General features: G+C 37.5%; 1 protein-coding gene across 1 annotated transcript in view; it reads right to left on the bottom strand.

Moving 5' to 3' along the window:
• The window catches only part of BCAR3 (breast cancer anti-estrogen resistance 3), a 21,475-nt gene extending 8,144 nt beyond the window's left edge, over nt 1-13,331 (bottom strand). The window contains 4 exon segments of the mRNA XM_009878267.1: nt 811-911; nt 1,486-1,928; nt 2,957-3,085; nt 13,314-13,331. Coding sequence (XP_009876569.1) covers nt 811-911; nt 1,486-1,928; nt 2,957-3,085; nt 13,314-13,325 — 685 coding nt within the window. The 5' untranslated portion in view covers nt 13,326-13,331.
• Nucleotides 13,332-13,745: the final 414 nt, after the last annotated feature.

The following is a 13,745-nucleotide window of genomic DNA, read 5'->3' as shown; positions in this document are numbered from 1 at the left end:
CACTCTTTCTATCAAAATACAGTCTCACTATACAAATACTTAATATTATTTTTGTCTTGACAAGTCTTTCAACAATAGACAGTGTAAATTTCACAGCTACTGTATTCAAAATTACTAGCAGCTTTGGAAGTCAGTCAGTAGAATTTGTCTACATGGGAACAGTTGGATCATTGCAAACTTCCTTACACAGTATGTTAGTATGGAAATAATTGCTTAAACCTCTGAAGAATCTGAGAAAGAAAAAGCCATCAACAACAACTGATCAAGTGGTGGTTCACCTTGTATCACTGAAGAAAGACACTGACTGTGGAACCAGACAGCAGAAAAAGGAATGAAAAGCAAAAGGGACAGAGAGAAGAGGGTGGCTGAAAGAGACAGAAGGACAGAAGTGAGTACAAAAGTCATGGTAATGCTTTTCTCCTGGTGTGGAACACTACCACACCTGCATACTTTACTCCAAGAAAAAGCAGTTACCAGCATTTCCATGAGCACTGCTTCGGCTTAATAGACTCAATAACATGAGCGAAACAAGTCGGTTCTTGTGAAGCACAAGTGAGGAAAGGCAATACTGTCAAAAAGGATATTAATGCCAACTGTAGCTGTCATTGCCGAGTTGTGTGCTAAGGTAGGTACTCAATGCACTGTAAATAAAAAGCCTGTTCCAATGACTTAAAGAGCAAGCAGCATGCTAACGGAGTTTACATTGGCCATTAAATGTAACGATATACAGTATTCTGAACACTCAACAGTCTCACTTTGGTCTGGACACATATAGATTCTACATGTGAAACATTTAACTAAAAAACATACCTATTAGCAGATAACTCTCTGACTGGTGAGCCTTTAAAGGAAATCTTTTCTCCAGAACATGATCCAAACTAGCTGGCTGGCTACCACTTTTCTCTTTGTTTCTAGGGTAAACAAGATGCAAACAAAAACATATAAATACATCTAACATTCTTACCATACATACCCAGTTACCACAATATACCATAACCTGTGCAAGAATCATTAGCTTTCCACTTGGGCAGCTTATAGGAATTAAAGATTCTTCATGCTGTTGCAGAAGCAGTGAAATGGACTATAATGTGACCCTGCAGCATTTGTGAGAGCGTTTCTTTGAAAGTTGAGACCTTTTAACAGAACATTTGATTTGGACATTGAAACTAGGATCCATTATCCCATACTTGGTATTTTTATTACCCAAGTCACATTTGGAAAAAGACTTTTCTTCAGGCAGCAGTAAAATTTTATTTTAATCCTTTGACTTATACTAATTCATGCTTGCCAAGGCACTAAAGAACAAGTTGCACCATCGCTGTGCTTCTGAAGTCCACATTTGCTCTCATTCTGTGGATTTGCTTGTTTTTTAAGGCCTAAAATACCTTTTGCAAACCTTCACATCTAGTCTCAGAGTGAAAAATGACATCACCTACAGTGGGATTTACCTCATCTACCTCCATATGGACAGCAAAATAAAAGTACCTCAAAAGATTTCCTTTGGGTATGCTCTTCTCTGAGGATTGCATGCTGGATATACCAAGACTCAGCCTTTTTGCAGTTTCTGGTTTTCCTTCAGGGATAGTTGTCTCTTTTTGTCGGACTGGAGTTACACCGTACTTTTCCTCTAGACATCTGAGAGGCACAGTCCTGTTGACAGGCTGGAAAATAATTGCTCCACTCTGCTTTGATATTGGTGTGCGATTCCCAACATAGTATCTAACTAAGCCAGGGATACTGTCAAAACTTTCAAGTTCAAACTGATACTGAACACGGCAGTAGGCTTCATTGAGTCTTAGAACTGTTCTGTTGATTTTAAAATGCTGAGAGATATTTTTCCACTGGCAGGTAAGTACAAAGTTCCCAGGACTGGAGAGAGAATCCCTAATCAGAAAATCTCCATCTCTCTGAACTAGGCCTTCTGCCACCTTTGAGGAAAAAGAATTATACAAAAAAAAAAATTTTCAGAATCAGAAAACATGTAATGAACAACACATTGCCACAAAATATTCTTAAACATAGGACTTCATTTGGCTGCTCTGGGAGGACAGACAAAGCCAGAAATACAAAGCAACATGTGAAGTGTGGTAGAAGAATGATATCTTCAATTCTAAAATTAAGAGCTCCTCCCACAGCAGAGATCTGGAGGGGCTGCTTGGAAAATGCCCAGCAGCCAGAAGCATGAACCAGTTCTGCATATCTACTTCTTTTAGTTTGCGAACAGAAAATAAGGCATGAAGGGAAAGCAATGACTCAGGATTTTAGAGTTTAAAGTATCTGAATAGATGGTCACAAGGAAATTTAGAAGCCATTACTAAAGAAACTGTTCTTTCATTATTACCTTAAGCGACAGAAGCTTTCATATTTTATTCTTTGTGAAGATTGTACAGTACTAGGAAGAGCCAGAGAAGTCCTGGTTTTGTTTTGAAAACAGAAAACCTCTGGTGAAGGCCCGTTACGCACTGCAAGGAGGCCCGCAGGGGGAGCTCCAAGTGCTCAGGGAACCCAAGCGCCAGTCCAACAACAGCTTTTAACATAATTTTAACTAAGTTTGTGAGGACCAAAATAGATTTCGTTGTGGGTTTTTTTTTCTCCCTCCTCCAAACTCCAAGTGCAAGAAAAAAATAAATACTAACATTTTAACGATACTGAACCAAATTAATGACAGTGTGTCTGAACAATATGTGGGGATAGTATTCTCATATAAATCTTAAATTTTATTTCCACCTTTATGGCAGTGCACACAAATCCTGAAATTTTTCCACAAGTGTCTGCCCTGAATCCTTCCTCAGCCTCAATTTAAGCCAAGATCTGATAAATACCATAGCTTTCACACAAATAAGCAGTATGTTTCTACTAAATTAATGCAGATATCAGAAACACATATAGTACTTTATTGCAGTTCTGCTTGTCTATAAAAGCTCAAAGCACATTTGGCAATGCAAAGACCACGTACCTGCCGAGGAATACGTCCATGGTACCAGGCATGGCTACGCAAGTCTTCACTACTGAGCTGCAGTTCTTCCTCTAACTCCTTCTTCAGTTTTTCTGGGCTGTTGTCCATAACTTGCCTCTCCCTACAAAACTGCAATAAAAGATTAAAAGCTTCAACTGTGCCAAGTTTAGTGATTAACATTTTACCTGGGTTATAACTTCCATCACATGATCTGCACTAGCCACTGGAATGCAGGTGCTGCTTTCAGCAGGCTGGCTTGGCTTTGGTCTCTGGATTGTATTTGCAAAATCCAGCCTTCAGTGAGATAACATGTGATTGTTATACACTGCATGGAACAGAGCAAAATGTTCTGTCTGTACACCAAGCTAATAATGACACACCTACAAAGTCACTTCTCTTACTTCCTCTTCCCACTAAGAATTCTAAACTACACCCAAAAAACCTGAGCTGGACTCAAATGCCCTGCTCTAATATTCTTCCTCCTGTTTAAACTTCCATTTTAAATTCAGATTCTTTCCTCCCAACCCTTTTGAACTCATCAAATTAAAAATATTCCAAATGCATCAGGACAGGCTAACCTGGACATACATAGCTTTTCAGTTCTTCTGCTGCACTGAAAAGCAGTTTGCCAAAGTAAATTTTCAGCCTTAAAGCTTACTTCTAATGGTCATTAAATCTGCATGTCCAAGAAAAGGGAAAAACCTCTTGTTGCACCTTAGCATGAAAAGCATGAGATCTGCTTGGAGGAGTCCCTACCACCACTATATAACTACTATAAGATTTTCTGGAAAAATTCTGTCTTCATCTCTTCTTGGAATATAGCTTCCATGCTGGACCATTGTGGCTCGTTAATCCTTCTTGTGGATGCAGTGTTGTTAACAAAGTAAGGTGCAGAACCTTCTCTATAGAGTTGTCATGTACTCTTTCAGAAGCACTCAGTTGAGGGAAGTTCTTTGGACCTCCTTATGTTCTCCAAGGGCTGGGGACTCCAGCCCATATTTACTGTTGCTGAAGAGTTTCAAAAGCCTAAGATACCCAAGAGAAACAGGTTCATTGCAGGGAACATGTCCTACATTAATCAGAGACTCGGAGTACACCTTCTCTTGAAAGAAAGTTTTAAAGCAAGGGAGAGGGAGAGAGCAGGGGGTCTCCAGCTAGAGAACAGACTAAAATGCAATTTTAAAATTTTGCCCCAGTGCATTATGTATTTTTTCTTAGCTCTGGATATGACCCAAAGCTCACAGGTTTCCATCATCGACACACTGATGTAAATATGCAACACATGCATTTTTTAAAAAAAAGAACCGGGAATGCTCGCCTACCGAACTTACTGTTTCCATGAACACTGCTCTCTATAGTATTTTCATCTTCACATTGAATACTCACAGCACCTAACTGTGGAAGCAGGTGGCATACATTTAGCACTCCTTTCAACAATCCTCACTGCAATTTCAAGCAGACTGAATTACAACACATTACTAGACAGCAGATTTTTGGTGGAGTAGTGCCAGAACAGGCAACCCAGTGCCAAGACTATTTAAACATTCTGGGAGACCAGAGAAACTCTGAGATAAATTCTCCTTTCTGCCTCTCTTAGGCAAACACAAATGAGCATAGTAGCTTACACAGGAAGGCAAATGATAAAAACAACCTGGTAAAGAATTACTTTTCACCTCAGTTTTGCTTCTGTGAACCATAATAAGATGGTATTTTTCCATACAAATTTGTTCAAAATGGACAATCATTTTCAACAAAGAGTAAATTCTTGGTGCTTTTGTACAGTCAAGGCCTTTCACCAACTCCTCCCTGTAGAGGAATTTCTTGCGGAACAAGAACACAATATACCCCTTTAAGGTTTGGACAATCCAGCTTGTGCTCTGTCCCTGAAGTTATCTTGAAGACGGAGTAAACTGTTTTTGCAAGAACTTTGCTGGATATGCAAGGATGTACGATAGGATGTTCTAACCGCAGCAAGGGCATCTAACACCCACATGGCTTGATAACATTAACAAAAAATAAAGCTTATTATAGCCTGCACCCGGTGTGTGTGAACACTGCCTAACTGTATATATATTGGACTAATTTGAGCAATAAACTGAGAACGGCATGTAACTGCATCGGTGTGATTGTCGTTACTCGGTCAGCTCTCCGAAAGGGACCCTCTTCACCTCTCAAGCTTTACAAGAAGTGCTCTTTCATAAGACCACGTACAACATGAAGAGATTAAGTTACTAGTTGCGGAAGGAGTCAAAGAAGAGGCTTAATGAGGACTCAAGTGCAAAAGCATATCCAAGTCTCAGAACACAGTCAAGTAAGGCAAACAATTCTTCTGTGACCTATCAGACTAACAGAGTTAAAAGACTAGTGGCACAAGCCTGCCACTTTTATTTCCCAACCCACATGGCTGGGTACCCATTTAAAGCTGACAGGCATCACTTCCAGAATTAACAGCAAGCCATTTCACTGCCACATCTTACAGAAGGACAGCAAGTATTACAGTATTTACATAGGCTGAAGGAACAGGGAGGAGTACACAAAATGTGAGTAGAATTTGCTGAAGAACCTTTTCCCTGACTGCACAAAGAAATGAGAACTTTTGAAGGGCTCCCTCCAGTCTTAACAGCAGCATTCAGTTGTAACGGTACACAAATCTCTGACATCCATAGTCATGAATTTCACTGATCTTCTGAAAGGAGCTACTGTTTTAATGTGAATTGTATTTAAGTTTTCAGAAGATGCTTTTAACTGAATAGAGATCTTAAAAAACCCCAACAGTACAAATTGTAACCATCATTCCAAAAGCATCTCGCTACATTTCAGTTGTAGGCAAAGTAAATGGAAAGGACTACAGCGTATAAACGTAATGACTGAATTTGCTTAGGAGAGCTAGATTCTTAGCCGACAAAAAGAGCTATAGATCTTTGTATATTGACTAATTTCATCCATTGTACCGACACAAATTATCTTAAAAAAACCCAGGTTGATCAAGTTACAGATGCACATGAATTACAAATACACCTGAAGAAATTCTAGGTTTAAATGGATTTTTCATTATTCAAATGAATGTAATGAGGTACATATTGCATTTGAATTGTATCTAGCAACACAACAAGAAAAACATGTAAGGAATCCAAACCAACTAAATTGTTAACATTCATGATTATTGGGTTGTTAAAAATCCTCTCCACCATGGTCTACCACACTGAGTATACTCTGATTGCCAGAGGTCAGACATCTCCAGAGATGTAGCAAACATGCTGAAATAACCCTTGTGCAACCCTGAACTTAGTGGAAGAACTCCTGTGGCTAGCACAAGTCCCAAAATACACAAGGGGGAACTGCCTAGGTAAGCAAGTTTAGCAATAGCATGCTTTCCTGGACAGTTTTTCATTGGCTGAGACACATTTCCTATACAGTCTATGGGTATTAAAGAAGTGTGACTGACAAAGTGTCTGGCCTGTGGCCTTCTACACTAAACGCTCAATTCAAAGCCTCTGCTCCTGAAGAATCTCTGCACACACAGGCACAGTCTGCACAAGCATGTTGATCTGTAAGTAAGGAAGTGTAAACTTAGAATAGTTGTGTCAATTATCATAATTAGCTATGTCAATAGGCTTTCTCTAAAAGAAAAGGGGTGATAGCTCAGGCTCATTTCCCAGTAGCACCCAAAAGTTAACAGGCAGTAATGGTATACTGTAAATTTGCACTAATTTCTTAGTGACAAACCTTCACTTAGTAGTATGTCCTCATTTTATTTCTTTGGCTAAGACACTTGGCTGCTTCCCACCCGATGACAGAAAAAAACCGTAGGATTAAGTTTACAGATAGATACTGAAGTGGATCGTAAAAAAGAAATTTAAAAAAAATCTAGGGCAAAAATGAAAGACTTCAGTATAAACTGCAACAAAACATAGTTGAAGAGGCAGAGAAAAGCTTCCAGTTTTAATTTTTTAAGATTTCCTAATAGGAACAACTCTGTCAGAGATCTTTGAAATATAAAAGCAAATCAAGTGAAGAGAACTCTTTTCAAATACAGATGCTTTTCCTGACCTACAAAAAACTCCCCCTAAGTATGTGTTTTCCAGAATTGTTTGTTCACATTTTAGTTGTATTGTTTCCAGTCCTGGTGCTATTTTAAGATATTCCTGCCATGCTGAGTTTTTGTGAACAGGTCTTTAAAAGAAAAATACAAAATACAAAACTACCTATCAATAAAATACTATCAACCTCCAGCAAAAACACTCAATGCTACTTACATATCCAGTGGAAAACTAGGAGTTTAAAAGGGGGAAAAATTTCCAGTCAGTACAGTTATTTCAGTGTTTTTAATAAATTACACACAAGTTTATTATTTTTCACAAAGGACTTCTACTTCAGGGCCATTAAACTAAAAGCAGACTGTGCTTACAGATGTAACAAGCTACCCTTGATGTTACATATTATTTTACATTTTTTCAGGCAAATATTAAAACTAGTGCACTAAAAACTATCAACATCTAATGAAATACAGCATCAAAAAATGATCTTATTTAGGGTAAATTTAAGAAGGATTTGACCTACCACAATATGCTGTACCTGTGAAACTTGTGATGTATTTTAACAGGATTTTCTCACAATAATCTGTTGTCTGTGTATCCAAGCAATTGCTTTCTTTTGTCTATTTAGCACTTTCCAGAGGAAACACACTATACTGAGCTCTTGTGTCAACTATCCTAGCTGAATTTATCACATTAGATTAGAATATTTTTTAAATTTTGCTGAATAATCTACTGTATGACTTTGGTGGTAAAAAGAAAGTCCCACATTTCTGTTGCCTGCTGTCAGTGGATTCTTTCCCCAGTTCATATCTGCAACAACTCCAACGAGGTACATGTACCAATGGAATATCAGAATAGCTGAGAGGAGAATCACACAGATTTCTACATATATACCCAAATCTGCATCTTATGTGTTCTAGTTTTCATGGCTTACCTCAAATGTTATTAATTTATCTCTTATAAATTAAGGTGATCAAGTGGGTCTTTTTGGCTTGCTTTGGCTTTTTTTTTTTTTAATCTTGAATTATGAGGGAAAGACTTCTACTTTCAAGACACAGTTTGGAAGTGGTTCAAAATCTGTCATGCTAGATCATCTCCTTCAGTTCTGATAATGCAGAATTTCATATGACCTCTCTTTGTATCCTAGCAAAGTACTATTTACTTAAAGAACAGCTGATGACTGTTAAATGTACATGATTAAAGGTGGTCACATTTTCATTCAATCTGAATTATTTCCTGGTGCTTTGCACAGCTCTGCCAGCTGATATTTAAATTAGTCCAAGAGGCAACCTTGGAACCACCCAATTTCCTGTTGCCTTGAGGTTTCAAGAAAAAAGAAAAGGAAAAGAAAAAGGAGATAATTGTTAGGGATAAATAAGAACAGCTCTGTGAAACTGAAGTGTGAACTGATTGAGAAAAAAGTCAAGCCAGTACCTTTCCTAAAATTCTAATAAATTTAATCTACCTATCTAAACCAAATCTATTACAGTTTTCTCTCAAATCCATCTTTTCTCCAACACTGGAGGTCTGCTACATCTGCTTAAGTGCACCACGAACTCTGAACTACAACTTTCTGACCTTGTAAAATCACTAGGTACTACCGAATCTTCAAATAAATGACGAGAGATTGGAGATACTTTGTGATTCAGCAATAACTTAAATTGCGTGAGATTTATATAGCTTTTAGTCAAGTGGAGAATTTAACAAAAAGACCAAAAGAAAACAAAAAGGCATATATATATGAAGCAAAAAAGAAGCGAGGGAAGGCACAGACACAGGACATCAAAAAAAAGTGAAAAAATAATGAAATTCTTCTATTTCCAAACCACTAGAGAACAATCAACTTGTTCATACAGAAAATGAAAATGAACAATTGTCAAAGTTCCAATTCTGGATCAAGATATACTTCACTGGCTGCAGAGATCCCTTAAGTTTGTCACCCTGTGCTCTTGTGATCCTGATAAGACTAGCCATCTGGCACTGTGAAAACAAGCATTTTAAATAATTACATCAATTTATAATATGTTTTATTTATAATGAGTACACTGCATTTCACGTCACTTATAACTCTACTAATTGGCTACCAAAACCAACGGACTTGCATTAGACATTTAAAAGAATAACCATGTGAATGAGACTCTCTGTCTGAAAACATTCTTGTCAGTCCTTATTTTCTCCTGGACAAAAAAGTAGCATCATTGGCCAAGATTTTACAAAGTTACAGGAATACATATACAGAGCTATTTCTGAAATAGCTTTTGTGAGAAAGAACTAATGGGGAAAAGGGAGTTTCTAAATTCAGGAAACTATTCTCTGATTAACTTGGACATTTTGAACTACAGCTATGGCAACCTTCTTCACGGAGCAGTTTTCTCTAAACTTTCAGAGTGCACGAAGTTCACATTGGACTACAGCAAGTGCTGTGTTAAGTAATGGGAGGTACAAAATGCGTAATAAAAGTCTTTTTGCACAGATGACTGCCAAGTTCTGCAGGATTTTATTTTCACTTTCTAGTGGTTTAATTGGTTGGTTGAGATACAGAACAAATTAAACTTCAAATATGTGCAAGATACAGGAGAGAAATCTCTAACTACCAAGAAAGATCAACTCATATAGAAGAATGGCAATTTTGAAGCCACAAGATTTCTGTGTGCTTGTTTAGGTGACAGGTGACAGTTTCTGAAATTACTGGTGGAAAGATAACAAATCACTGTGAAAACTTCCATCATGACTGTGATGGCTCTTTAAAAATCAAACAAACTCCATCATGTGCATGTTCTCAGTCTGTCACCATGAACAAAATAACCTGCCTGACATTCACACAAAAGCAGCCATTTTTTAACTGTTAAGTGAGGCATTTTTTTGGGTGGAGGAAAATAAAAAAGGCTTTTAGTACCAAGTTTGGTTTAATGTTGACTGAAGGTAAGGAAAAGACTTAATTCTTCCACACTCTGTATCCACCTTCCACTACAACACTACACTGGTAACAAATCCTTAATTTTCTAGGTGACCACATTCAGAGCTAGGATGACAGCCTCATTTCTAGAATATGGTTCCTGAGAAATCTTGAGTTTAGAGTTAGCCAAATTCTAATCTCCTCACTCAAGTGACCTTGGGGATTTTGACCATCAAACTGAAAGGACTTTAGAGGTTGTGCAGGTGGGTTGTTTTTTTGTTGTTTGTTTTAATCTGAGAGATACCTAAATGAAAGAAGTTAAATGCGTAAATATCTATTGGAGAATGTTCCCATTCTCATCAAACAGGTATCACTTCCAGAGCACCAATGGTCCCTGTGTTATCTATATATTTATGACAGAGGGCATATTGCAGTGGAGGTTTGATAAACTGTATAAATTTACCATGGGAAATTGAAAAAAGTTATATACTATAAGATTCATCAAAACTCAAACTCAGTAGCAAGACAACAGGGAATCAAAGGTCAGCAAGCTACACAAAATTTCACATCATTTTGATAAGTCACTCTTTTGCCATCTGGCTCTCTACAACAACAAATCTAACATCAAAAAGGCACGCCCATAACGCTGGCTGGTGATGACTTGTACACTCACGTTATCAAATCCAGCTGCCTCCACATACATGCTGAAACTAGATACCTGAAGCCCAAGGATGCCAGTGAAACAGATTTAGTTCATCACATACTGAAGAAATATTCATTAAGATCTACTATCTATAAAAAGTGTTTGCAATTAATCCAAGATAAGAGATGGCACTTGCAATAAGTAGCTGCTTATAAAAGGCTTCTTACGCATGTCACATTCATGGCATTAGTACATTACTCAGTAATGAGCTACATCAATGTGCTGGAAGTTTTAAAACTTGGCAGTCCTGATAATTTGAGTGGCTTCCTCCTTTTGCGCAGCTTCAGCTGAGGGTGAATCATAGCAGAGAATTAAGAATGAAAATACTTGAACTTCAAAAGGTCTTTCCCTCCAATGACGACAAACATACTAGCTAGAACCAAAAAAGAAGTCTTGTGGCAAAGTTAACCTTATTAATTTAGATCTCTTCATTTTTAAAGTTCCTGTTTATCACTGATTTAGTCTTAACTTCCAAAAAGTTGAAAAACTAAGGAATGATATTTTAAGCCTGGAAGTGGTATATTTAGATACAATTTAGAATTCTCTCTTCGCTTTTTTTTTTTCTCTAACCACAGACAGGAACCATCTTGCCTTGAAGTTTCCCCCTTTATTTTCCTCAAATATAGAAGCTAAGCTTAACTGAAAACAGCTATTAAAATCAAATAGGATTGTAAAAGGTACCAATGCATCATGACTAAAATCCAAGTTGATTCAAGTTCAGATCTTCTGCACTGATCATTGTATTTTCTGTTAATGTATGGGAAAATAAACCAAGTATCTGCTATTGAGATTCTAATTTCATAAAGTCCAGCAAAACATCAGTAATCGAGTGCTGTACTGTTTCTTGTGCTTTCATGGGACACAATGAGGCATCTCTGAGCTTGGCCATATACTGTTTTCAAATAAATCAGACAACATAATTACAAAGAATTTATCTCAATGCAGAAAAAATAACCCTGGATCTCTCAGAGTAGCTGTGGACTTCAGCACGCTTATTTATGGATTAGTCTGGCATTTCATTACAATTGTAATTACTGTTAAAACTAAGAATTAATCTCATCTAATTTTACAGACTAATTTTGCTTGAAGTGGTATGCTTTAATAAATTAAGTAAGATGGTTTTCATATCATCTTAGGAACGTCGGCATTTCACACAATGTAAGTCATTTGGCCGCAAGGTGCAGACCTTACTTGAGCTGACCATCCACTGCTTCTACACCTACAGCCATTTTCTCTTCAGCAAATGCGCCCCAGTTTCCTGCCATAAGAAATTCTTAATATAGCACTTCATCAGATTCAACTAATGCTAAATTTGCATGCTGGAACACATGCATTCGAATCTATTTTAAATGCTGCAAACCTCTTTAAATAGAACCTTATTTTTGAAAGAGCCCAGCTGTAATTTGTTTATACATAAAAGATTTTGGCTTTTTACTCTCCATACAGCAAACACTATTAATGTTTCAGTTTCTCGAGAGACTATATGGATTAGACTAAATGGAAAGTTTCCATGACAACATCACCGTTATTTTAGGTATTAGAAATACATGCCAAGTTAAACAAAGGGCATGCATGGTCAAGAATAACCACTTTATAACTGTTCTGAGAGCCAACAATAAAACCCAACATATTTTTTAAAGTTTTAGAAAAGAAGAGTTAAGCCTTATGCTTAAAATGGGAATGAAAGTGAAAATTAATTACAGTAAGCAAAGAGCATCTTTTAGCTCTCTACTCTGACATTATCTGACATTCGTCCCAGTAAGAAAGAGAAGACTGTCCAATCAGAGTCACTTTTTCAGTGTGCCCACGTGACTGAGCCCCGCATTCTACTTTTAGAAATGGACAGTTAAAAGGCTGCATCACTGGAGGAGAGGAAAGGGGGGCAGCTGTTATCGACTTTTAAGTACTTCCATCAAAGTTTGAAGGCCAACAGGCCAGAAGCTAACAACCTTCACATCCCTCCTCATTGCTAGTGCTCCAGAAAACATACACACACTACACAGTGACTTACACAGTTGACAGTGTTATTCAAAGAACAGTTCAAGCATAAATCTGAAATAAAATTATTTAAAAACTTAGGTGTAGCTCACATATCCTTAAGAATAGTTAGACACCTCACCTGATTAAAATTCAATCCCTGAGTCACTTCTATAAGTGTAATTTGAAATGTTTATAAAGACTTTTTCTTTGCATATAGTGCGTTTTTGCATAAAGTCAAAGATATCCCTGCCTAGGCAGGATGCTCTATAAAGGGTCCTTCCAACTCAAACCATTCTATGAGTATATGATTTTGTGCATACTGTAATTTTAAAACCTCTAAAATATAGGACAAAAAGGACAAGTCCAAAATTGTCTGCAATGTCTAAAATCCTAACCTCCAGAGCACCATTGCCTATGTTTTCAGTAAGTAGGTGAAAAAGTTAAGGAACCAAGTGGTCTGATCAGTTAAATTCTGAAAGTCTGAAACTTCGCTAAAATTCTCTTCAGCAAGTCCAAAACCAGGGCATTTTTTACTTGGTGCCTAAACATAGCTTCAGGCTCATAAAACTGAAAGTTGTTTAAGCTTTTCTCTTGAGATAATGGTGAATTCTAAAGATGCTCTCTAGAACAGAAACACACTGTACCCAACCATCACATAAAAACAAACACTTCTGAACACAACCTAAAAGCATTACTGACTAGCACAGTGTGAATTTACTGTAATTGAAAAAGAGCACCTACCTTGACTCCCATAATAGACTTACGATGATAAAAGCAGCAAAGTGCTGCAATCAGCATTTGAAAAATATTATAATCCTTCGGCATTTTCAATTCTGCTGTTTGTGTTTCCTCAAGACAGTCAGTCACTATAAGCAGTTTTCAAAGGTTTAGCACGATCTTTAGTATCACCACTGTGTGCCCGAGCTGCTACACCCCCCTACTCAGGTATCAGTCTGGGACACTTTCCACAGCTGAAGCTGATACTATCAATTCAGTGGCTTGCAGCTTGCTATATAAAGTGCCAGAATCCTCATGTGATCTGTTTCACTCACCAGTGAAATCCTAGCTTCTCTATCTTGGTATCCCCTGGGTCAGAGATGTATTTAAGACACCAGCCAACAGCTCAAGGCAAACTTCTCTTCTCGATGAGACACAATACCCTGACTGTCTCCC

The sequence above is a fragment of the Apaloderma vittatum genome, unplaced genomic scaffold, assembly GCF_000703405.1.
Source record: "Apaloderma vittatum isolate BGI_N311 unplaced genomic scaffold, ASM70340v1 scaffold39841, whole genome shotgun sequence".
In the NCBI taxonomy this organism is placed as follows: domain Eukaryota; kingdom Metazoa; phylum Chordata; class Aves; order Trogoniformes; family Trogonidae; genus Apaloderma; species Apaloderma vittatum.
Note: the sequence above shows the minus strand (reverse complement) of the source record. Positions and strands in the feature narration are given on the sequence as shown.